Consider the following 26,029-nt stretch of genomic DNA (forward strand, 5'->3'; position numbering starts at 1 on the left):
ACAGCAGAATGGGTCTCGCCAGACACGGGGCTGAGAGTGGGAAGAGCAATGGCTCACCTCTACCTGTTCTGGAGCAGAAAGAATTTGCAGCTTCCCTGGGCTCCCTGGTTATGACGGTGACTGAGAAGACCACTTTGCCGGTGGAAGGGGGGCATTGCCCTAAAACATCTACAGGATAGGAAGGCTTGCTGAAACAGTCTTTGAAGTGGCCGCCTCTTGTCCTTCTTGCAACAGTGTGCAGCTGTTTCATAGCAAGAGCATGTCTGAAGTGGCATCAACAGTCTGCAAAACAAGACAGGCGCCATAACATCCAGCTGGAAGTGGGATATGTCTGCTTGGCGGATGCTATTTGAGTCGACACTCAAGAAAAAGATCTAGATGTCATTGTAAACAATATGCTGAAATCTTATGCCTAGTGTGTGACAGTGGCCTAAAAAGCAAACAGGATGCTAGGAGTTATTAGGAAAAGGATGCAAAGTAAGACCAAGAATATTATAAAGCTTCTGTAACACTCCATGGTGCAACCTCACCTTGAATATTGTGTTCAATTCAGGTCACCATATCTCAAAAAAGATATAGTGGAATTAGAATTGGTTCAAAGAAGAGCGACCAAAATGATAGAGGGGGTGGAACTCCTCTCATATGAAGAAAGGCTAAAGAGATTAGGGCTCTTCAGCTTGGAAAAAAAGACGTCTGAGGGGGGATATGATTAAAGTCTATAAAATCCTGAGACGTGTAGAACGGGTAGAAGTGAATCAACTTTTCACTCTTTCAAGAAGTACAAAGACCAGGGGGCACTCAATGAAATTACATGGGAAATACTTTTAAAACAAATAGGAGGAAATATTTTTTCACTCAAAGAATAGTTAATTTCTGGAACTCTTTGCCGGAGGATGTGGTAACAGCGGTTAGTGTATCTGTTTAAAAAATTTGAACAAATTCCTGGAGGAAAAGCCCATAGTCTGTTATTGAGATGGACATGGGGGAAGCCACTTTTTGCCCTGGGATTTGTAACGTGGAATGTTGCTATTAATTGGGTTTCTGCAAGGTACTTATGACCTGGATTGGCCACTGTTGGAAGCAAGGTACTTTAACTACATGGACTATTGGCCTGACCCAGTATGGCTATTCTTATGTTGTTATGACATCTTATAGGTTACAGCCCGCAGTATGTCTTTGGCTGTTGCAGCATGTTGGCAACTCTGGTTGTGGCATTGGGCAGTGGATGCAGGGTCAGTCAAGTCTAGTTAAACTGCCCTTTCGGGGCAAGCGGCTATTTGGAGAAGATCTCGGTAACTTGGTGATGAGGGAAGTTGCTGGAAGATAAGCAGAAAGTCTCTGGTCATCCATCTTCAAGACAGTAAACGGTACCAACCTGGTCGTCAGCAGTGTGGTCAGAAGTCCCAATTTCAGGCATGCCTGTCTTCCTTTCTTGCAGGCAGGAAGTTGCCCCTCTGAGTCAACTAGAGCACCCAATGTCTTTAGACCTTCATAATGATGTGTGGCTGGTCCACTGTTCTCTTCCTCCGGTGGGAGGATATCTTCAGGAGTTTTGAGAGGGGTGGACCAAAGTCACATTGGACCAATGGGTTCTGGATATTCGTAGAGAAGGTTTCGAGATGAGTTCTCCTGCTCGGTCGCTCCTGTCTTCTTGCAGTCTTCTTGTCAAAAGGGAACCAAGGCGATCGAGGTTGAAGCCACTGTAGATTCCTTACTGGCACTTTGAACTATTGTTCTAGTTTCCCAGGCTGAACAAGGACAAGGCAGATTCTCTACTTCATTGTCCCAAAGAAGGAAGGCATCTTTTTGTTCTGTCTTTGATCTCAAAGGTATAAACCGCTGCCTTCAAGTGTCCCGCTATCACATGGAGACATTAAGAGCAGTCATAGCCTTGGTTCAAGTGGGAGAATTTTTTGTCGCCCTCTATCTTGAGGAGGCATACATGCATGTACCCTTATGGCCGCTGCATCACAGGTTTCTACATTTTGCAGTGCTGGGCCGTCACTTCCAGTTCAGGGCTTTGACTTTGTCTTGCCATGGCTCCAAGAACGTTTACCAAGGTTATGGTGGTGGTGGCATCCTTCCTTTGGCACCAAGGAATCAGAGTTCACCTGTATCTCAACAACTGGCTCATTTGTGCATCTTCTATTCGGAAAGCTTGGTGCCGGCAAAGTTTCTGTCTTCTGCAGTCGTTGGGTTGGGTTACCAATTTCGAGACGAGCAGACTCCCATTATGAACTCTGGAGTATCTGGGTGTTCTGTTAGACGCAGCATGGGAGAGGATCTTCCTCACAGCGTAGGAAGTCATAGCTGGTTCAACAGATTTGGCCTTCTCAGTAAAGAAAGACCCAGAGTCTGGGACTATGTCCAGGTTTTGGGGGTCAATGATGACAGTGATGGAAGTGGTGCCATGGGCAAGGGCTTGTATGCAGCCATTAAAGGAATCACTTCTCAGCTGCCGGTCTCCGGTGCACAGAAAATACAACTTTCATCTTCCTAGGATTCTGCTTGCCAGACAGCATATGCAGTGCTGGTTGTTGGCCAGGAATTTGACTGTTGGAGCTTTCTTTCTGATAACACAATGGAATGTGGTGACAATGGGCACCATAGTAACATAGTAAATGATGGCAGATAAAGACCTGAATGGTCCATACAGTCTGCCCAACAAAATAAACTCATTTTACATGGTATGTGATACTTATATATACCTGAGTTTGATTTGTACTTGTCATTCTTAGGGCACGGACCGTAGAAGTCTGCCCAGCACTGTTCTTGTACTAAAAGTTTTGAAGCTAATATCAGAGCCCCTTAAAGGTTACACTTCAGCCCATCCATATCTATTCAGTTACGGTCAGGGCGTAGACAGTAGAAGTGTGCCCAGCACTGGTTTTGCTTCTCAATTACTGGCATTGCCACCCAATCTCCACTGGTTCCATAGATCCAAACAGGATTCCTTTGTGTTTATCCCACGCATGTTTGAATTCCATTACCGTTTTCATCTCCACCACCTCCCGCGGGAGGGCATGCCACGTATCCACCACCCTTTCTGTGAAAAAATACTTCCTGATATTACTCCTGAGTCTGCTCCCCTTCAACTTCAGTTCATGTCCTCTAGTTCTAACAGCTTCCTGTCTCCAGAAAAGATTTGTTTGCGGATTAATACCTTTCAAATATTAGAACATCTGTATCATGTCGCCCGTTTCTCCTTTCCTCTAAGGTTTACATGTTCAGGTTGGCAAGTCTCCTCGAACGGTTTGCAACGCAAATCTCATACCATTTTTGTACCTTTTTCTTTGCTCCGCTTCCAGTCTTTTTACATCTTTAGCGAGATATGGCCTCAAAAAACTGAACACAGTACTCCAAGTGGGCACCAATGACTTGTAGAGGGGCATCAACACCTCCTTTCTTCTGCTGGTTATATTCCTTTCTATGCAGCCTGGCATCTTTCTGGCCACAGTTGTCACCTTGTCACATTTTGTTTGCCTTCATATCCTCTGACTCCACACCTCAAGGTCTCGCTCCTGAATCGAGCTTACTTCCCCTCCTATTCAGTATCTCTCTTTTGGGTTTCTGAGCAGAAAAGCCATTTGAAGACTCGTTTGAATTGTTAAGAGGGGAATCCTGTAATTGAGCTAAAAATGTATTATTCATTGATGTTATAACATGCTGGTGGTAAAGGATTGACTACAGGTGTGATCAAGCAGTGAATGGATGTGGTTGAGTGATAGGCTAGAAATAAGGAGTTCTGGAGTGACTGTTGTGAGGATAATGAGGAGGGGCATCAAAGTATGTAAGGCACTATAATTTATTTAAAATAAATTAGTGAAATACTATGATATAGGTGTAAAAGTGAGTACTTTATAATTGTATATTAAATTTTAACTGCCATACCCTCGACCATTTTTCTAACTTTTGGAGATCCCTTCTCCTTGTTTCTACTCCCTCCAGGGTATCCGCTCTATTGACTATCTTCATGTCATCCGCAAACCTTTCCTTCTAACCCTTCAGCAATATCTCTTACAAATATATTGAACAGAATAGGCCCCTGCAATGACCCCTGAGGAACTCCACTGCTCACCTTCCGAGCGTTCCATTTACCAACACCCTCTGCCACCTGTCGGTCAACTGCCAGCAAGTCGAGTTGGGGAGCTCATTACAAATTCCATCTTGCATAGGGCAGCTGGATGGAACAGGAATCGAAGTGGTCAATAAAATCACTTGGAGGTCAGTGCAGTGTGGAATACCTTAAGCATCTTTGCTCCTTTTCAGGAGAGGGCCCCAGTCTGTGTTTTCTCTGACAGTTTGACAACTGTAGTTTATATCAACAATCAAGGTGGGACCCACAGCTGTTCAACGGTGGTGGAGGTAGCCTCCTCGAGTTGGACAGAGAAAAATTTTCTCCTCTTGTCAACAGCTCACATTGCAGAGTCCTTGAATGTGGCGGTGGACTTTCTCAGCAGGCGTTCCTTGGACCTGGGAGAATTGGAACTATCCATCCAGGGTTTTCAGATAATAGTGGACCAATGGGGTTCTCCGCTTCTGGACTTGATGGCAACAAAAAGGAATGTCAAAGTGGCCAAGCTCCCCAGCCTTTGGAAAGAACTGGGCTTGATGAAGATCAATACCCCAAAGCAACCCTGGCCAGAGACACATCTACTGTATGTCTTCCCTCCTTGGTGTTCTAGCTCATCATAAATCGTTGGTTCATCCGATTATGGATCTCATGGCCATGGCAGAGAATGTCAAAGCTTCGAGGTTTTTCAGTCGCAGAAATGAGCCGCTGTTTGAGGGTCTCAATGTGTTGGCTCAGCCCTGGCCTCGTCGAGAACTGTTGTTTGTGTTTCCTCTGTGGCCACTTATCTGTTGTATTCAGCGCATTCAGGTTCAAGACTGCCACATGATCCTGGTGGCACCTGACTGGCTTTGTCGACTGTGGTATGCGGATCTCGTGAGGTTTCAAGTAGGCCCGATGTGGCTTGCTTCTCGCTTACAGCTTGGCTGTTGAGCAGGCGTGGCTGTTGATGAAGCGTTATTCTGCCGGTGTGGTTCATACCCTATTGAGTTCCAGATAAAGATCCACTTCTTTGACCTACGTGTGGATCCGGCATATTTTTGAGGCCTGATGTGGAGAGAGAGGTTCTATCTTTACGTGCTTTGGTGGTTCATTTGACTTTCTTCACTGTGGATTGGTAAAGGGTTTGTCTATCTTCCGTTCAGGTGCAGTTGGTGGCACTCGCTTGTTTCGGGGACCACTTCAGGGGAAATCGTTGGCCCTTCATCTGGATGTCTCACGTTTTTTTCCAGGGGGTTATAAGGTTGAGACCGACCTCCTATGCACCCAGTAGTCCTCCTTTGGGACTTTAATTTGGTGCTGTCTGCTGTTTGAGCCTCTTCAGCAGGCCACCCTTAAAGATGTCACTCTAAAGGTGTTGTTCTTGGTTGCTATCACGCCGGTGCGACATATTTCGGGGTTGCAGGCCTTGTGTCAGGAGCAGTTTCTTGTCTCCTATAAGGAAAAGGTATCATTGAGGCCAGTTTTTTCCTTTCCTACCTAAGGTGATTTCCCCATTTCATGTCAATCAGTCTGTCTCTTTACCATCTTTTCTGGGGGATGAGACTCCTTCACAGTTGTATAGGCTTGATTGTAGAGCGCTGAATTACGTGAACCGGCGACAGAGTTTCGGAAGTCGGACCATCTCTTGGTTTTGTTTAGGGGTCCATGGAAGGGAGAGGCGGCATCTATGGCCTCCATTGCTCACTGGATTAAAAAGGCGAGTTCCTCTGCATATCTGCTGTCTGGAAAGGAAGTGCCTGCTGTGCTGCGAGCGCATTCCACGTGCACCCGGGAAGATTCTCTGATTCCTCCTCAGGACATATGACTTGGTCCTCTCTGCATTCCTTTGTCAGGCACTACCAGTTGGATGTTCATTCCTTGCAGGATACTTCAATTGGAGCTTCCATATCATCAAGCTGATCAATCCATAGACTGGTGGGTTGTGTCCATCTACCAGCAGGTGGAGATAGAGAGCAAACTTTTGCCTCCCTATATGTGGTCATGTGCTGCCGGAAACTCCCCAGTATGTTCTCTATCTCAGCAGGTGGTGGTCACACACAGCAGCAGCTCTGGCTAGGCCTCCAAGCCTAATCCTTAGGTTTTGTTGAGGCCTGGGGTTGAGGGCTCTTTTGAGCAAGTGCAAACCTGGTGGTGCCAGGTCCCTCCTTTTCTCCCCCCTCCCGCTGGCTCCGTTTATAAAAAAAAAAAAAAAAAAAAAAATTTTAAACGTCTTTAAAGGCGTTTAATTCGACGTTTCTTTAAACGTTCATTGCAGCTACTCACTGGGACACCAGTTCGTTACAGCTCGGAGCGGCAAGCAGGTAATTTTACCTTTTTATAGCGGGCAGGGGGTTCCCCGATTCTTCTCCTCGTGGCATATGGCGTCGGAGGGCGAGGGCGCAAAGGGTCGCTCCCCGGATCGCTGGAGCGCTTCTAGAGGGGATGCGGGGGTTTTACAACCTGATTCGCCCTTGATGGGTGACAGTTTAGTGACCGATGAATGTCCCGGTCGTTCCTCCGGCGTGGCGGTTTTTTCCCGCCATAAACGCCCATCCCCCGCTCCTCGCCTCCGCCATCTTGGCCGGCCACGCGGCTCGGACGGCTTCTTCGTGGGCCGCCCTTGAGGTTGGAGACATTAATGCCATGAACGCCCTTAATTTGGGCGACGGCACAAGCGGCTAAAGTTAAGCGCCGTTCTTCCCGCGCGGCTCCTTCGCGGAGTTTCGCGCCGGACGCCATTTTGGATGCGCAGCATGTCTCTCCCCCGCTATTGCGAGCGCCGGTTGAGAGTGCGTCTAGGGCTGTTGCCCAGGCTGCGGAAGTGCACAGTCTGGGGGGTTTCTCCCCCGAGTTTGTTTTGCTGCTGCATCAGGCTTTCCTCATGCAAAACGCTGCCCCTGCTCCCTCTTCTGATAAAGAGGTTGAGGTTCCCAGAGGTAAACGCCCTCGGGTTGATTTCCAGGCCTTGGAGGACTTTGTCTCCTCCGATGTAGATGAGGGCAGCGTGTCTGAGGTCTCCCAACGGTCCTTTGCGGATTCCTTGGAGGAGATAGATCCCCGCTCGGTTGGAGCGGATGACCCCTCTGCAGCGCGGCTTTTTAGCCCAGAGGATTTGCCCAACCTGTTTTTACAGGCCATGGACACTTTGAAGATTTCCTCTCCGGAGGACGTCTCTCCCTCAGCCCCTGTTGGCTCTGCCATTATGCTGGGGACGAAGCGCCCGCCTAGATCCTTCCACGTGCATGATGCCATGCACACCTTAATTGCGGCTCAATGGGATGTCCCGGAAACGAGCCTTAAAGTGGCTAGGGCTATGTCCCGCCTCTATCCTTTGGCTGTGAGTGAACGTGAGGCCTATCTGTGGCCTACCGTGGATTCTTTAATCACTGCGGTGACTAAGAAAACGGCGTTGCCGGTGGAAGGTGGCACGGCCCTAAAGGACGCCCAAGACAGAAGATTGGAGGCGGCCTTAAGGTCGTCCTTTGAGGCAGCTGCTTTAAGTTTGCAGGCCTCAGTTTGCGGCTCCTATGTGGCCAGGGCGTGCCTGACTATGGTGCAGCGGGCTTCCCCCTCGGATCTTTCCTTGAGGGCTGATTGGCCGGCCCTGGAATCGGGCTTAGCCTATTTGGCAGACTTGCTGTATGATGTCTTGAGAGCCTCAGCTAAAGGCATGGCTCAGACAGTCTCTGCGCGGCGGTGGCTTTGGCTGAAACATTGGTCTGCTGACCACGCCTCTAAATCCCGCCTGGCTAGATTGCCTTTTAAAGGCAAGCTGCTCTTTGGGGTCGAGCTGGACAAAATCGTGACCGATCTCGGCACGTCTAAGGGCAAGAAATTACCAGAGGTCAGGGCTCGGGCTAGTACTCGTCCCGGTACCTCCAGAGGACGGTTGCTGGAAGCCCGTTGGTACCGCCCGGGCAAGTCGGGTTCCTCTGCCCCCTCTTCCTTCAAGAGGAATTTCTCCCCCAAGCAGCATTCCTTTCGCAGAGACCGCCGTCCCGGAGGTGCTCCCTCCGGTCCTCATCCAGGGTCTCGTACCCAATGACGGGGCCTTGGTCCACGCCCCAGTGCAGATTGGAGGACGGCTGTCCTCGTTTCTGGGCGAGTGGACCTCTATAACTTCAGACGCGTGGGTGCTGGAAGTCATCAGAGACGGCTACAAGCTAGAGTTCTGCCAACCCTTAAGAGACGGGTTTGTACTCTCTCCCTGCAAGTCTCCGGTCAAGCTGTGGCAGTGCAGCAGACCTTGGACAACCTGATCCGCCTGGGTGCGGTCGTTCCGGTGCCAAAAAATCAGATTGGCAAGGGACGTTACTCCATTTACTTTGTGGTTCCAAAGAAAGGAGGTTCTGTCCGGCCTATCCTCGACCTCAAAGGGGTCAATCGGGCCTGGAAAGTGAGGCACTTTCGCATGGAGACTCTCCGCTCTGTTATAGCGGCAGTGAAGGCAGGAGAGTTCTTGGCTTCCTTGGACATCAAGGAAGCGTACCTGCATATTCCCATCTGGCCTCCTCTCCAACGCTTTCTGCGTTTTACAGTCCTGAGATGACACTTCCAGTTCAGAGCCCTCCCTTTCGGGTTGGCTACTGCTCCGCGGACCTTTTCCAAAGTAATGGGGGTCATAGCGGCCTTCCTGCTAAAGGAAGGAGTACAAGTCCATCCTTATCTGGACGACTGGTTGATCCGAGCCCCCTCTTATGCAGAGTGCGGCAAAGCTATGGACCGGGTAGTTGCTCTTGTGAGCTCCCTGGGATGGATCATCAACTGGAAGAAGAGCCAGCTGCCCCCGACTCAGTCCCTGGAGTATCTGGGAGTTCGATTCGACACCCAAGTGGGCAGAGTGTTCCTGCCAGACAATCGGATTGTCAAGCTTCAGGCTCAGATGGACTAGTTCCTAGTAGCCTCTCCTATTCGGGCTTGGGACTACGTGCAGCTGTTGGGCTCTATGACGGCCACGATGGAAGTAGTGCCCTGGGCCAGGGCTCATATGAGACCACTACAGCTATCTCTGCTGCTGCGCTGGACTCCGATGTCGGAGGATTATGCTGTGCGCCTTTCCGTGGACCCAGCAGTGCGCAAGGCGCTGAGCTGGTGGACGCAGACAGACAAGTTGTCTGCAGGATTGCCTCTGGTGACCCCGGAGTGGATTGTCGTCACGACAGACGCCTCTTTGATGGGCTGGGGAGCCCACTGCTTGGGAAGGACAGCGCAGGGGCTCTAGTCTCCTGCAGAGGCAAGTGGTCTATCAACCTCCTGGAACTCAGAGCCATTCGGTTGGTGTTATTGGAGTTCATCCCGGTACTGGTGTTGTAGCCTGTACGGGTCCTGTCGGACAATGCCACGGCTGTGGCCTATATCAACCGCCAGGGAGGTACCAAGAGCGCCCCTCTAGCCAAGGAGGCTATGAGTCTTTGCCAGTGGGCGGAAGCGAACCTGGAGCAGCTTTCAGCGGCCCACATTGCCGGAGTCATGAATGTCAAGGCGGACTTTCTCAGTCGCCATACCTTGGAGCCCGGAGAGTGGCAACTATCTGCTCAGGCGTTCTTGGACATCACGAAGCGCTGGGGCCAGCCGAGCCTAGATCTGATGGCGTCATCGGCCAATTGCCAAGTGTCGCGCTTTTTCAGCAGAGGACGGGACCCTCGATCCCTGGGAGTAGATGCTCTTCTCCAACAGTGGCCGACACAAGAGCTCCTCTATGTGTTCCCGCCCTGGCTAGACCGGGTGGCAAAGCATCCCGGCAGGGTAATCCTGGTGGGTCCGGATTGGCCCAGACGTCCCTGGTATGCGGACTTGATCAGGCTCTCAGTCGACGATCCTCTGCGGCTGTCAGTGGAGCAGGGCCGGTTACATCAGGGTCCCGTGGTGATGGAGGATCCCTCTCCCTTTGGTCTTACGGCCTGGCTATTGAGCGGCAGCGTCTGAGGAAGAAGGGCTTCTCAGACAAGGTCATCGCCACTATGCTGAGAGCGAGGAAACGCTCTACTTCTACTGCTTACGCCAGGGTTTGGCGTATCTTTGCAGCATGGTGTGAAGCAGGCTCACTTTCTCCCTTCACTGCTCCAATTTCTTCAGTGTTGGCGTTCCTGCAAGAAGGTCTGGAGAAAGGCCTGTCGCTCAGTTCCCTTAAAGTCCAGGTAGCGGCTCTGGCTTGCTTCAGGGGCCGCCTGAAGGGTGCTTCCCTAGCTTCGCAGCCAGATGTGGTGCGCTTTCTCAAGGGAGTTAATCACCTGCGCCCTCCTCTGCACTCAGTGGTGCCTGCGTGGAATCTCAACCTGGTGCTAAGAGCATTGCAGAAGCCGCCGTTTGAACCCTTGTCAAGGGCATCTCTGAAAGACCTGACGTTGAAAGCAGTCTTTTTGGTGGCTATCACTTCCGCCAGAAGAGTTTCCGAGCTCCAGGCGCTCTCATGTCGAGAGCCTTTTCTGCAGTTCACTGAGGCAGGAGTGACTATTCGCACAGTGCCTTCCTTTCTGCCCAAGATTGTTTCTCGCTTCCATGTGAATCAGCAGCTCTGTCTCCCTCCCTTCCTTTCGTAGGGAGGACTACCCAGAGGAGTTCTCTGCTCTTAAATATCTGGATGTGAGACGAGTCATCATCAGATACTTGGAAGTGACCAATGATTTCCGGAAATCGGATCATCTGTTTGTCCTGTATGCAGGTCCTCGTAGGGGTCTGCAGGCTGCTGAGCCTACAGTGGCAAGATGGGTCAAGGAAGCCATTGCAGCGGCTTATGTGGCCGCGGGGAAGGTGCCGCCTATCCAGCTGAAGGCTCACTCCACAAGAGCTCAGGCGGCCTCGATGGCAGAGGCCAGTTCCGTCTCCTTGGAAGAGATATGCAAGGCGGCAACTTGGGCTTCGGCCCATACATTCTCCAAGCATTACCGCTTGACTGTGGCTGCTCGGGCGGAGGCCCGGTTTGGAGCTTCAGTGTTGCGGTCAGGGATTTCTATGTCCCGCCCTGGGTGAGTACTGCTTCGGTACATCCCACCAGTCTATGGATTGATCAGCTTGATGATATGGAAGGTAAAATTATGTATAATCATACCTGATAATTTTCTTTCCATTAATCATAGCTGATCAATCCATAGCCCCTCCCAGATATCTGTACTGTTTTTATTCTGGTTGCATTTCAGGTTCAAGTTCAGTCTTCAGTTACTTCAGAAAGACTTCGTGTTCAAGTTTTTTCACTTGGATTCTTCAAGAGTTAAGACGAGTTTGTGTTACAGTGAGCTGCTGCATTCCTCTCCCCTCCGTTTTACGGGGCTGGATTGAGACTTAAAATTCTGCCGGCACTCCCTCCCGCTTCGTGCGGCTGTAGGGCAGTTTTGTACCCCTCCCGCTTCGGCGGTGTTAGGGTCAGTCAGCTCCTCCCGCAGTTGCGGTTGCAGGATAAGCCAGATCCCCCCGCATCGGCGGGTGTGGTGTCCCTCCCCCGCTCCGCGGGGATGAGCTGGACGGATTCCCCTCCCCCACTTGTGTGGGGATGAGCTGGGTTAATTCCCCTCCCCCGTTTCGGCGGTGGTGAGCTGGGCAGAGTGTCCCTTCGTGGGTGTAATTCTCTAAGTGCTGAGTCCTGCGGATGGAGCTTTGATATCGACATACTGAGGAGTTTCCGGCAGCACATGACCACATATAGGGAGGCAAAAGTTTGCTCTCTATCTCCACCTGCTGGTAGATGGACACAACCCACCAGTCTATGGATTGATCAGCTATGATTAATGGAAAGAAAATTATCAGGTATGATTATACATAATTTTACCTTCTGTTTTGCTCCAGGGATTTTCCACCCTTCGTGAGTAGTGCTTTGGTACTTCCTGCTCGTCGGGAATGGTCTAGAGCAGACGATAACAAAGGAGAAATTAGATCTTACCTGCGAATTTGCTTTCCTTGAGTCTCTCTCCAGACCATTCCCGAATCCCGTCCGAGAACAGCACTTTAGAAATGTTAAGTAGTAGTAGTAGTTCTGGAGCTGCAAACAGCATCTGTGGTTTCTTTGTTCATGTATTGGTAACTGGCATGGTGCTCCCTTCTGGGGTTTCCTCTGGGAACTTAGTGTTTAGGTTTATAGGTATATGTTTGTAGTTAGGTATTTTGTCTTCTAGTTTGGAAGTTTCTGCTTGGCTATTCAAAATACTGAGGAGGTCACATAAGCACAGCCACACTGGGAAAAGACCAAAGGTCCATCAAGCCCAGCACTCTGTCTCCGACAGCGGCCAATCCAGGCCCCAAGAACCTGGCAAAAACCCCAAATTTAACGATCAATGGACTTTTCCTTCAGAAATCTATCCAGACCCCCTTTAAACTCAGCAAGGCCAGCTGCCGTCACTACCTTCTCCGGCTATGAGTTCCAGAGTCCTATGCGCTGAGTAAAGAAAATCTTTCTCCAATTTGTTCTAAACCTACCACATTCTAATTTCATCTTGTGTCCCCTGGTTCTATTATTGTTAGAAAGTGTAAACAAACGATTCACATCAGTCCGCTCTACCCCACTCATTATTTTGTATACCTCTATCATATCACCCCTCAGCCGCCTTTCCTCTAGGCTAAAGAGTCCTAGCCGTCTTAACCTCTCCTGATAGGGTAGTCGTCCCATCCCTTTTATCATTTTTGTCGCCCTTCTCTGCCCCTTCTCTAATTCCTTTATATCTTTTTTGAGATGAGGCGACCCTATACAGGTGCACTACTTAAATTCTCAGTCTCCCTCTGCTGGTAGGAATGCATATTACCCACTTATTGGAAATGGTCTGGAGAGACTCAGAGAAAGCAAATTAGCAGGTAAGATCTAATTTCTCCATAGTTCACCGATGTACTGGAGACTGTCTCTTTGAAAACTGCTCCTCCACGCCTCCCAGGAGATACTGGAGGCTAGATAGAAGTAAACAACGTGTCCTTGGGTGAAGCCAGCAGCACAGCTGTGCCAAGACATATTTTTCCTTGAAGAAAGTTAGTTTGTGATGTATTCAGGCCTCAGGCTGCAGAATCCGTATTATATCAGGAAAAGATGGTTCAGGTCTAACCAGCAAAGGTGAGACAGTAGGAAAAGACCCCTGCTCTGTTTTTGTATATGGAGACTCTTTGTTTGGTCATTGTCACCATTCGGAATGGGGAATTTCTCACCTCCTTGGATCTCACGGAGGCTTATCTGCATATTCTTATATATCTGGCTCATCAGTTGTATCTCCTTTTGGATGAACTGGGGTGGCATATCCAGTTCTGCGCCCTGTCTTTCAGACTGGTTACTTCACCCCCAGACATTTTCTAAGGTCTTGGTGATTGTAGTTGTAGCAGCTTTACACAAGGAGGACATTCTGGTTCATCCCTGTTTGGACGATTGGCAGATTAGGATGAAAGGAGAGTGAACAGCACACCACTTGGGTGGTCCAGTTTCTCGAGCACTTAGGATGAGTTGTCAATCGCTACAAGAGTCATCGTGTCCCTTAAGAGATTCCCCAACTATCTAGCAGTTTGCTTTGACACCTGGTTGGGGTGAATTTCTGTTGCTGGAGCAGATCCGCAAGTTGTAAGCTCAGGTTCATCACCCCCTGTCCGAGGCTTTTCTGCAAGCATGGGATTTTTTGCAGGTGTTGGGAGTCCAGGGTGGCGGCGACTCTGGAAGTGGTTCCATGGGCCAGGGCTCATATGCATGCCCTGCAGCTGGCATTAACTGGCCTGTTCTCCACGGAGTGATTCCATGGAGAAGTGGTTGCCTCTGAAGGAGGAGACCCACTCCAGTCTCCATTGGTAGTTACAGACCCTTCATTTTAATCAAAGGAATGCCAGTCTTGATGGCTGGGTTGCCCAAGGGCTGTGGTCCTCACTGGAAGCACAGTAGTCAGTTGGCTGGAAGTCAAAGCGATCCCTCTTGCTCTGGATGCCTTTCAACACCTGCTTGAAAGAAAAGCAGTGCAGGTGCTGTCCGAGCACCACAGCTGTGGTGTATGTAAATCAGCAAGGCAGGACTTGCAGCTGGATGGTGGCCAAGGAGGACTCGCAGATCTTTCGGTGGGTGGAATGCCACCTGTCGGATCTGTCTAGCAGGAGTGGACAATGTTCAGGCAGATTTTCTGAGTAGGTACACATTGGATCCAGGGAATGGTCCTTGGCTCAGGAAGCCTTCCGGTTGGTGGTTTTGATGTTGGGGGTATCCAGCATTGGATTTGATGGCGTCTGCAGTGCTCAGGTTCCTCGGTTTTCAGTTGGTGGAGAGATCAGAATTTTGAAGGGTTTATGTTCTGATTCTTCCCTGGCTGACTGCTTCCCTGCTGTGTGTTCTTCCTTGGCCGCTGATTGGTTGTACCATTCAACACAATCACATTTCACCCTGGTGATCCTGATAGCTCCGGATTGATTCCTAAGGCTGTGGTATACGAATCTCATTCACCTCAAGGTGGATGATACCCCTCCCTCTTGGGGGGGGGGGGGAGGGTTGCGGCCACCTGCATCAAGCTCCTATGCTGATGCTGGACCTGTCTCCATTCTTGCTTACGGCTTGAGGAAGAAGGGTTACTCTGCTAAGGTGACCGCTACTGTATTAGGTTCACATAGACATGCCACGTCCTTAGCGTATGTCCGGATCTGGCGTATATTTGAGGCCTTGTGTAGTGAGCGAGGATAGATTCTTTTATGGCATCTGTACCAGATGTTTTAAGATATTCTCCAGGCCGGAATAGAGAGGGATCTATCCTGGCTTCCTTGAAAGGTGCATTTGGATTCCCTGACGTGTTTCCTTGGCAGCGTGCGGGGTAAAGTTTTAGCTTTGTTTATGAATGTGGTCAGTGTTCTCAAGGGATAAGTTGTTGCGGCCTCCCTGTCGGCCGGTGGTTCCCCCTTGGGATTTAAATTTGGTCCTGGAGGTGTTTGTGTCTGCTTCTTTTTGAGCTTTTTTTCTTCGGCAACTCTGAAGGCTGTGACTTGTTTTTCTTGGTCGTCATGTGGTTGATGCGGAGGATTTTGGAGTTGCAGGCCTTATCGTGCAGGTTGCTTTTTTGGAGTACTCCGATGAGGTAGTCATCTTGAAGACTGTTCCATCTTTCGTTTCTAAGGTGGAGTTGGTTTTTCATGTGAATTAGTCCATTTCTCTTTTATGTTTTAGGCAATACCTCTTGGAACAAAGAACATGGCGTTTGGCTCATCTGGATGTCAGGTGGGCCCTGAAGCTGTACTTACAGAAAACAGAGGAGTTCCTTAGGTTGGACTGTTTGTTGGCCCTAAGAGGAGATGGCAGCTTCGAAGGCTTTCATTGTGAGATGAATTAAAGAAGCAATGGCCTCTGCCCATGTTCTTAAAGGGTGGGAGGTGCCGCCTGTCCTTAAGGGTCATTCTACCAGGGAAATCGCTACTTCTTGGGTGGAGAGTAGTTTGATTCCACAATATTTGTATGGCCGTGGTGTGATCCCATCTGCATTCTTTTGTGAAGCAGTACAAGCTTGATGTGCGGTGTGTTGGGATGTGGAGTTTGGTGCTAAGGTGTTGATTTTGGGGCTTCAGAGGTCCCATCCATGGTCTGGATGCCTAAAGGAATGAAAATTAGCAGGTAAGAACTAATTTCTCCTTCCTTTGTTTCAATCCAAACTGATCAAGATGCTTGTGAAGTACCAAAGCAATAGTCTCACGGATGGGACCCCTGAAGCCCCGAAATCAACACTTTAACACCAAATTGCACATGCTGAGATGCCTGCACATCAACCCTGTAATGCTTCACTAAAGAATGTGTCTGAGTCTTCAAGATACATTAGTTAAGTGTTAGAAGGAATTGGCATTCTTGATGATCAATTTTTCTAATTTGGTAGTTTGCTCAATTTTAGTGCTGTGTTTGTAGTTAAAAACTAAATACATAAATAAAATTAAAGTTTTATCCACATTGAGTAATTGAACATCAGTGCCTTGGTGTGGCACGTTGAGGATGACGCTGATCGCTCCTCTACCAGAGACGTTCGTGCAGCAGTACAGTGTGGAGTGATGTTCGGCATGAGGCAAAAGGAGAGGGGCATTGGGTGTCCTTTCATCTACTTTTTTATTGGAAATACTGGCTGCACAGGGATCTTATACAATTCTCACAGTCATTGTTCTCAGTCTCCATCTGCTGTTAGGTGTGCGATTTAACCTGTCTGGATCTTTAAAGGAAAGAAAACTAGCAGGTATGACCTAATTTCTAGGGCTGCACATTAATCAATTGTGATTACAAAAATTTGTACCCCCTCCCCGGTATCGCTTAAAGTGCCAGTGTCCAGCCAAAAACCAGCAGCATAATGAGAATAGAATTCTCATTATGCAGCTGCTTTTTGGCTGGACACTAGCACTTTAAGAGTTGCAAAAGGCTGTGAAGTGTAGTATTATGCTAGAACCCTTTTCAGTGTCTGCCAGGTCAAGGATATATCTCACTTGTTCTGCAGTGTGCTGGTCTCAGACAGAAGACTGGGCTACAGATTTGATATCTCGCAAAGCTGGAGTAGCCTTTACAGTGTCTTTAGGGAATGACTCTCAAATTGTGTGGTAGTAACACAACCTGCATAACTGGGTGCTTAGCAACACATTGATATGAAAGTCTGAGTTTTTATTGGCTTTGCTCGGCTTTTGTTAAGGACCTTTTATTTGTCATAGATTTAGCAGATTTGGGGGAGGGGTGTCAGAATTTTGATCCCTAATGGTCTGCCAAGTTTCAAAAGAATCAGCAGAACAGTCTTTAAGTGGGAGCAGTGTTTTGCAAATGATGTGGCTCTCAGTGTAGAGTTGCAATGCCATGCAATAGTGTGTTAACTGATGTAAAGGATTATTTTGCCTTTTGTGCACTAGGTTAATTGTAGGAGTTTGCATGTAGTGTGGGAGGACAGTATACTCTCATTTTCAGATGGTAGAGATGTTTCTAATTTTGAGTATGTATGGGGGGATGGGCTTTAATCTGTATAGTAAGTAAATATTTTAAGACTTGTTTAATACTTTAACAAAGGGGAGACAGTGCATGAAACATGTTACTACTAGACAATCTGAGAATTGTAGCCTATATGTAGTGTGTGATGGGGGTTGCTAAGACCTAAGGGTGGGTGGAAGTAGTCCAGGATACTCTGCTGTAGTTGTCTTACCTTGCTTTACCTTAAATATGTTTTTTTTTAAGCTAGTAAGATTCTAATATTTTTTTTCGTTCTGCCTCTAGGTGAGTCTTGCTGGCTTTGCTGTTACTCCTCCAGTCTCCTTTCGGCTGAAATCTGGTTCCGGACCCGTGCACATTAGTGGCCATCACTTCATTAGTAAGCACCAGCACAGGTGTGGCTGAGTCCACATGGGATTCTGTTCTCCAAGCTTACACTTGTCAAGGGTTCCTTTATAGGCACTCAAATGGATGGGGATCTGGTTTTCCAGAATCTAGCTTCCTTCTTCTATGATATGGTGACAAGAAGCTATAGAAGAAGTAAACATCGTTATTGGTGAAGGCTAGAAGTGCTATATTGGCATATCTGCCAATGACAGCCCTGTCTTCCCATTTGCAGTTTTCCCTTTCTGCATTTTTTAACTCTGCAGCTGAATGATTCTGGCATATTGTAGTTCTTGCCACTTGTGGGTGCAGGCTGCAGACTGATCACACTCCTGTCTTCTGCATCTCTCTTCAGGTCAAGAAAATTCTGAAGAGGAGGAAGAAGAAAATAACACATCTCCAATCAAGAAGCCCTCTAAGCATCAAGCTCCCCAGGGGTTACTGCTTCCTTCTCCGGTACTGTATCTCATTACCGTGAAGGCACACCTCCATGGTACTGTGTAGACTTGCTGTCTTCCTCTGGGGCACAGTGTATTTCTGAGATTTGGATTTTAGATTTATTATTCATTTTTGCCAAATCCAGACTTGAGGTGTTAGATATTCCTATATATGAGTAAAATCCTATCCACATGTATGGGTGATGTCATTGACAGAACCTGGCATGCAGGAAGCACTATCCCAGAAACTTTTCTAGAAGCCTTTGAGTAAACTCACCCTGTATACATGCTTGTTCCCACCTGCAGCTGTTTTGTGGTTCTCCTCAGTCTGAACTTTTTCATGGAGTCAATATGACCTGTTTTCTGTCATGCTCGCCAAAGTGCCTGTTTTTTGTTTTTGATTCCATCTTCCCCCATGCCCACATTCTTTACTCAAGTCTGCCCTTTCGCTGTTGTGTGGTCTTACGAGTACCTGATAGTTCTATAGTCAGTTTTTTGTTTGTTTGTTTTTTCCACATTAGCTCGGTGTGGGCCACCTGTAGGCCTCACGCTCCGATCTGGGGAATTTTTGTCATCCTTAAGTCGTTTGATTTTACTGCAGCTATGTTTCTGGATGAAGTGTCTCAAGAGACCTTCAGCGACTTCAAAAAGGTGTTTTGGTACAACAGAATCATACATTATGGATACCTACATGTTCATGGAGCCTGCAGTGCTTGGTATGCAACCATGATCACTCTCGTTGTGTTTTCTGTTCACAGATGTCAGAGAGGGATATGTGGTAGGGAAAAGCAGAGAGAACGGCTTTTTGGTGATAAGACCAGTCCATTGACATTGGCATTGGAAGCATCAATGTCCATGGATTCAGGATCTGCATCAGACACAGGGAATGCATTGATATCGAGAGTGTCTCGAGCATCAGTAGAGCTCACTAGGAATGGTCATTGTCAATTTCTGTGTTCAAAGAGGAAAGATTTGACATTGGGGAGAGACTTAGTCTGAGAATTGCTACCCATCCAAGTGTGGCACTGAGAACACATAGGCATCAAGGTCACTGATGTCAACACCCTTCACACTAGGACCGCTCGTCCTCTGTGGTATTGGAGAAGGTGCATCAGCCTCCATGAACTTAGGACCCCAGTTCTGATATACCCAAGTGACTCAGGAGAACATGGCTACTCTACTTTGGTGCCCAAGCTTTGTGAATGGCAGCCTTCAAGGAGCAACTCATGCAGAAGTTCAAGGAATGTATGAAACACTTCTTGTCGTCAAAGCTGCAGCATTGCACATATTTCCACAGAGCTTGGGAAGGAGTAGAAAGATCTGTTCAAGCATTCAGGTATTGGAGTTATGGGTCGTAATAAATTATCCCAAGTCATATTTGAGCACTTCACAACAATCCAATTCATAGGAGCCATGCTAGATATGACTCAAACCACAGCCTTTCTTTCACAACAAAGGATAACCAGTGTGGAAGAAATTCAAGAGAGTCGGCAGGTAGGAGCTGGTCATAATATTGAGGATTTTGGACCATATGATGTCAGTTGCACATGTCACTCTGATGACGTACTTCAATTTGAGGCATGCTCAACAGAGTTGTTAAAAAGATTTTTCTGGAGTTGGGGCACCCCCTTAATAGATCTTTGTCACTCCATACATCAAGAAGGTTCCTGTTCCAGAATAGGATCACATTTATTGGACGAGATGTGTGGTTCCTGCTGCTGGATCTATCCATCAGAAGACGTGAGACTGGCAAATTTTCCAGCAATGGTTGTGCAAGACTAGAGAACACTGTTGCATCCAGCATCGAGTCTGTAGTCCTCACAGCTTGGATGCTAAGAGATTGTCGTTGGCTCCCCTGAATTTGCCTGACAGCATCTCACAAATCTTGCTGGCTGCCAGAAAAGAATTCCACTAAAAGGGCATATAGATTTAAAATGAAGAGGTTTACCATCTGTTGAGGGCAAAACTATAGATACTTTACCTGTCCCACACAGAAATTGCTTCAATACTTTCTACATCTATGAGAGGGAGGTCTAAAGACCAACTCAGTAAAGATACACTTCAATGCAATTGTTTCTTATCGAGTGGAAGGTAAACCCATCTCTGTACAGCCTTTAGTTTGCTTTATGGAAGAATTGCTTCTGTTGAAGCCTACTGTACTAACCCAGCTGATAAAAGCTCCTTTTTAGCCACTAGATACCTGCCATTTGAAATACCTGAAGTGGAAGGTCTTGATTTGGTGGTGGTTATTTCAGCTCACAGAGTTAGCTCCAGGCCCTAGTGACTGATACACCTTACACTAATCTTTTTAGCAATAGTGGTTCTGCAATAAATAAAGAAATAAATTCTAAGTTCTTTCCAGAGCTGAAAGAGTTCTATCTTAACCAGTCAATCTTTTCAGACAGTCCTATTCCTCATGATCACAAAGCACACTGCATACTTTGAACTGCAAGAGAGCTGGAGTGGACTAAAGCCAAAGTCCACCTAGATTTTTGTTTGTTGTGACCTAGACAGGATGAGGCTGTCATCAGCACTCTCTAGTTGGCTAGCAGACTGTATCTCCTTCACTTATGGCCCAGGCAGGACTGACTCCAGAGGGCCTTGTCACAGCTTGTACTGTCAGAGCTATAGCTGCATCAATAACCCACTTGAAGTCTGCCTCCATGGAAGAAATTTGCAGGGCTGCATCATGGACATCTTTCCATACATATACATCACACTATTGTCTAGAGCAGGGGCTCTAAACCCAGTCCTCGGGACACACCTAGCCAGTCAGGTTTTCAGGACACACCCGGTGAATATGTATAAGATAAATTTACATGCCCCTACCTTCATGGTATGCAAATATCTCATGCATATTCATTGTGGGTATCCTGAAAAGCTGACTGGCCAGGTAGTCCCTATGGACTTTCAACGTAGTCCTCTGGGACCACCTGGCCAGTCAGCTTTTCAGAATACCCACAATGAATATGCATGAGAGATATTTGCGTGCAATGGAGGAAGTGCATGGTAAGACATGACATATGCATATTCATTGTGGATATCCTGAAAATGCAACTGACCAGGTGGTCCCAAAGGACTGATCTAGAGTAGGACTCTAATGTGACAGTAAATTTGGTCATACATTCTTCCAGTATCTGTTTGATGTTTTAAAGACTTCAGCCTCAGGGGACCCTCATTGTGTTTTGTTGAAGATGCTTGAAGAGAGCTCAGAGGCCTACTGTTGTCTTTTTGCCTTGGGAGAGCTTCCATGTCTAAGATGGGGAAGAGAAAGGGGAATACTGGATCTTAACCCTCTGAGGCTGGCCAGTCTTCTGTCTTGAGGCAGGCAATGCTGTATGCCTTCAGGACTCTTCTCTGGTTTGGGAGCAATTCCTTCTTCAATGGTTTCTCTGACAGCGCTTCATTCCACCTCAGCTGTAGGGGTGTCATTGAATCCCAGAACAAAGACTGACTCCCCCACAATCTGAAGTGGAAGTAGCAGTCACAGGAAATGCGGAGCTGTCTTTTTAGTCTTTGAGGGGACGCCTGCAGCTTTATCCTCCTCGGTGAGTTGATTGTGAGTACTGACCCATTGTGTGAGAGGTTAGGCAGTCTCGTTCTGGTGCAGTGGCATGTGCACAGACTATCCTATCCAATCCAAGGTGTGAACTGTTCTCTTTCTACAGTGGTTGATAAATTAGTGAATAAGGTGAATGATGTTTTCCAAATTATTACTGCCCATTTTCAGGAGTTGAACCAAGAAGTTGATATACTACCATTGAAACTAGAGTGTAATCAATACAAGATATGAGACTGTATTCCTTAGCGTCCCTCCGGACCGGACCAGGATTGGACTGATGGGTTGTGCACGCCTACCAGCAGGTGGAGACTGAGAAAATTCTAAGACTAGAGAGCCAATGAGAGCCCTGGCCATGTGACCCTAGCCTCAGTATTTTCTCAGTCTCCCAGCAGGTAGGAAGTGAGCCCATTAGTCTCTTTTTCTCTTAGAAGCTAATAATAAGAACAATAAGGCTGCTACTTCTTCTTCTGTCCTGGGGAATCTCTGTTAGAGGCTTGGCAGGTAGGGATTTCTTTTCTTTCTTTTCCAGCCTCTGGGGTGCTAAACTCGGGTGCCCCGAGTTCTTCCCCCCACCCCCTTTCCGCCCCATCTCCCATACTTAGCTGGGAAGGGCTACCCTTTCGCTGGAGAGGTGTATTGCCTTTGGGACAGGCAGCCACTTTTACTTAAACATAAATAAATATAAGACGTTAAAATGTAAAGTTTTTTCTTTCCCCAGAGTGCTCATAGGCAGGCAGCTTTGTTGTGCTTCTTGCTCTTGTGGAGTGTTTTCTTGCCAGTTCTTTTGTTTAAAAAAAAAAAAAAAAAAGAATGAATTGATACAGTTCCCATGGCCTTAACGAGCGATATTTTTTTACTTAGATATTTTCTTCTCCATTTTCCTCCCATTTTGGCAGCGACATGTTAAAAAAAAAAAGGCGCGAAGCGTTGATTCTGGGGCAGAGAAAGCTCAGCTATGACGGGCTGGCACCTATGCATGTCTTCTCAGCGCTGGGGTGTAAGTACTCTCGGCTCCTGCAAGTGCACTACGGGATTAGACGTTGCTTCAGTTTCTTTCCTTCTGTTCGCGTCAGCTGTTTTTTCTTACTTTTCGGTTCGCCGGTCCGTTGCGTTTGTTTCAATACCCTCTGTTCCTCCTTCGGACCTCTCTGGTACTTTAGTTCTCGCGCGGCAGGCCACCATCTTGCCTTCAGCTGCACCTTTTTGGTTTCATCGCGGGGCTTTTATCTGCTTCTCAGTTGGCTGGATGGCAGAAGGAAAACGGAGATAGGTTTTTCTGGGGCAGTCTAGGGGACCTTAGGAGGAGGTATTTTCCTCTCAGCTTGTCCCACTCATATATCACTCATTCTTAGCTGGTCTTGGGACTCAATGTGGGACTGTCTCTTTGTGTCAGATGTTCAGCGCTGCATGTGTCTGGGAGCGTTATATAAATGCTAACAATAATACTAATAATAATAACTCCCAGAGCAGTCATCTAGGTCTTTCCCTTCATCATGCCTACTGGTTGAGATCCATAAGGGGATTCTTTCTTGGCCCAGAATCGGACTACTACGCTATTACCCTTCTCTTCTATGGGGTATGCTTTATATATATTTTTTACATGGCATGATTGTTTGTTTGCGCCTTTTGCATTTAAACTCGTTTCACTCTTTCATACGATTCCTGTATGTCTTTGTACCAATCTATAGAGCATTTGGACAACCTTTTGATGCTTCTTTCTCTATAATATGGGGTGTTTTTTGCTGTGCATAAGTAGTGCGCAGTTATGGCTTCTGTTATAGCAACTTACAAAATGTCATGATTTCGCCCATTTGGTTAGGTATGTGCTTTTCTTCCATGGGCATGATTTCAGTCAGGTTTTGGTTTTTGGCGGGTGCATGTGTAGAATATATATGTATATCTATCTATATATATATATATGTCTGTGTATATATTTCTCTCTCTCTCTTTCTCTCTGTATGTGTATATATATATATATATATATATAACCACTAAAAAAAAAAAAAAAAGAAGAAATATGCCTACTTATGCTTAATTCAGTTTGTATTCCTCTCTTGTGGCTTCAGTTTTAGCAGTCACATATTGACCTGAGGCGCGCAAGAGTCTCAGGTGATCTTCTTGCAGAGGCAGCAGCTACAGGCGTTTTTTTTTGTCTCGTATGAATTTCACTCTGGGATATGTTTCTTCTGATATGATATGAATTATACTCTGGGAGATGCTTCTTCTCATATTATATGTGCCTCAGGTGTATATTGTGCAACTGCAGCGGCTGGCAGTTTATCTGGGGCTTCAGTCAGTTATGCAACAGGGGTTTATATACCTTCTTCTCAGCATGAGATTTTGTTATATGACTGTTTATTTAACTCTACTCTTGTTCTTGCCTCTTTTGATTCAGGTGATCAGGTAATTTCTTGTTGACAGCCATTACATACTTCGCTATCTGTTGGTATGTCGGCAATGCTCTACGATAACAGTAGAATTTGGTACTTCAAGATTCCTGTTCCACTTTCTACAGCTGAGGTGGACCCATTCCACATTTTTTGAGACGGCTGTGCCTCTAGCTTCGCCAGCCTTCTTTCAGCCATTTTTCTGGATTCTCCCTGTCCCTCTCGCTACACTGCTAGTGCGGTAGGGGACAATCTACAGCAGCTCTTGGACTTTCAGGCCTTTTGCTTCGTAATCATCTTATTTTGTTTTTGTTTTCCAGGTAGTCTACCGCGTTCTCAGTGTTACATGTTTTCGTCTGGAGACATTTGAATATGTCATAGTAGTAGTTTGTGCGGGACAGTGTTTTTAATGTCCTTAGATCTGCTGGAATCTTATCTACATATTCCCATCAGGACCGGTCTCCAAAGGGTTTTGTGCGGTTTGCGATTTTGGGACACCATTTTTCAGTTTCAGGCTCTACCGTTGCATCTTGCAACAGACCCTCCCACTTTCACCAAAGTTTTGGTAGTGCTGGCAGTGGCTCTTATGAAAGAGGGAATTCTACTTTCCAGTTTCTAGATGACTGGCTAATCAGGGAAACTTCTTACCTAAAGAGGCGGTAGCTCTTAGGCCGAGCGGTACAATATTTTTTGCAGTTCTTAGGTTGGCTACTAAAAGTGGTCAAGAGCCGTCTGATTACTTTGCAGTTTCTAGGAGACTTAGGGGTTACCTTAGACACAGCGTGGAGTCGTGGGGTTCTTTCTTTCCCACGCCACAGTTCTCAAGCTGCGATCTCAGATTCAAGCATTGCTTCTAGGTCTCCTTCTTTATGTTCAACATTATATTCAGGTTACCTTCCATGGCAGTGACTTTAGAAGTTCTTTCTTGGGCTACACTTTTCATGAGATCTCTCTAATTTTCTCTCATATCCAGATATTCCTTTTGGATGGAATCCCCTCAGCTGAGTTGGTCTCTACATTCTCAACAGCGCAGCACTCTGTTCTGGTGGTTGAGATTGAACATTCTCACTGCAGGTATGCCTGTAGAGTATACACAGTGGACAGTTTTTTTTAACGATCGTTGTCAGTCTCCGTGGATGGGAAGCACGTTGTTTAGGCAAGCTACCCCATATTCAGTGGTCTCCTTTGGCAGCTTTCCACTCCTTCAATTTCTTGGACATTAGAACAGTTTGTCTATCTCTTTAGGGATTTCTTTCCCGACTGCATAGCGAGGTGGTGAGAGTCGGTCGGACAATTCCAGGGCAGTAGCCTATGTCATTCATCAAAGTGGAATGTAGAATCTACTCTTCACATGGCAGAAGGCGAGTCTCTTGGCATGGGCAGACTTTCACCTTACTGCCATTAAAAGATTAATTTCTTATTTCACCCTAGTTCAGGGGAATGGACTCTCACCTTTTCAGCGTTTTCAATTGATAGTACCTTAAGGGGACTCTCCAGTTCTAAAACCTTTTGATTTCGCTCTCTCCTCACAGGTTCCTCGCTTACTCTCTCGCTGAAAAGACTCGTCAGCAGCAGGGGTACATGCCTTCTTGCAGCAGTGGTCTTCCGGTCTTCTTCATCTCTTTCCTCCATATTTTCTCTTGGGTCGTCTTTTACAAAAGATCGAGACACATGAGGGTCCGGTAGATCTGGCAGCTCCAGCTTGGTCCTGAAGTCCGTGATGCGCGGATTTTCTGCGTCTGTCTCGGCATCTTCTCTACATCTTCCTGTTAGCAAGGCTCTGCTGTTCCAAGATCCCATCTTTCATCCAGACCAGGCTTGTTTTTGTCTTAGGGTTTGGCTCTTCTACGGGCTTGAGGAGCTCAGAGAGAATTTGCCTCTTCAGTAATTGTTCCTGTGCTGCGGTTACGTCGTCGGGCCACGTCTCTCACTCATATTCGCACTTAGTGCATTTTTTGAAGATTGTTGTTCAGAAGTTGCAGTGGTAGACATGTGGGATAATGGCTGTTCTCTCTCTTATCTTTCCCTGCAGGTTGCAGCTGTTTTTCTTTAAGATTTTCTCTCTTAAGACACTGTTTTTAGTAGCCTTTGATTCAACTAGGAGAGTCTCGGGGCTGCAAGTTTCTTTCCTGCAGGTCTCCGTTTTTTCTTTAGGAATTTTCTTTTGGTTTCCGAGAAACAAGTACTTCTACGTTTCGAATACTTCTACATCTGGTTCCTTCTTTCCTGTCTACCGTAGTTTCACGTTTTCATCTTTCCCAATCAGTTTTTATTTCTCTTCTGGGGTCTTCCGGAGTACAAGCTCACAGGAAGCTGAACAATTTAGATATTAAGAGA

The 26,029-nt window shown here is 47.1% G+C and overlaps 1 protein-coding gene across 3 annotated transcripts in view; it reads left to right on the forward strand.

Annotated features, from left to right (window-relative positions):
* LOC115461211 (nucleophosmin-like) overlaps nt 1-26,029 on the forward strand; it is a 247,819-nt gene that overhangs the window by 35,747 nt on the left and 186,043 nt on the right. For all 3 annotated transcript variants that reach the window (XM_030190881.1, XM_030190882.1, XM_030190883.1), the window contains exons 4-5: nt 17,208-17,301; nt 17,662-17,762. In XM_030190881.1, the coding sequence (XP_030046741.1) occupies nt 17,208-17,301; nt 17,662-17,762 (195 nt within the window). The remainder of the gene's footprint in view (nt 1-17,207; nt 17,302-17,661; nt 17,763-26,029) is intronic.

Source organism: Microcaecilia unicolor, chromosome 2, assembly GCF_901765095.1.
Source record: "Microcaecilia unicolor chromosome 2, aMicUni1.1, whole genome shotgun sequence".
NCBI lineage: Eukaryota > Metazoa > Chordata > Amphibia > Gymnophiona > Siphonopidae > Microcaecilia > Microcaecilia unicolor.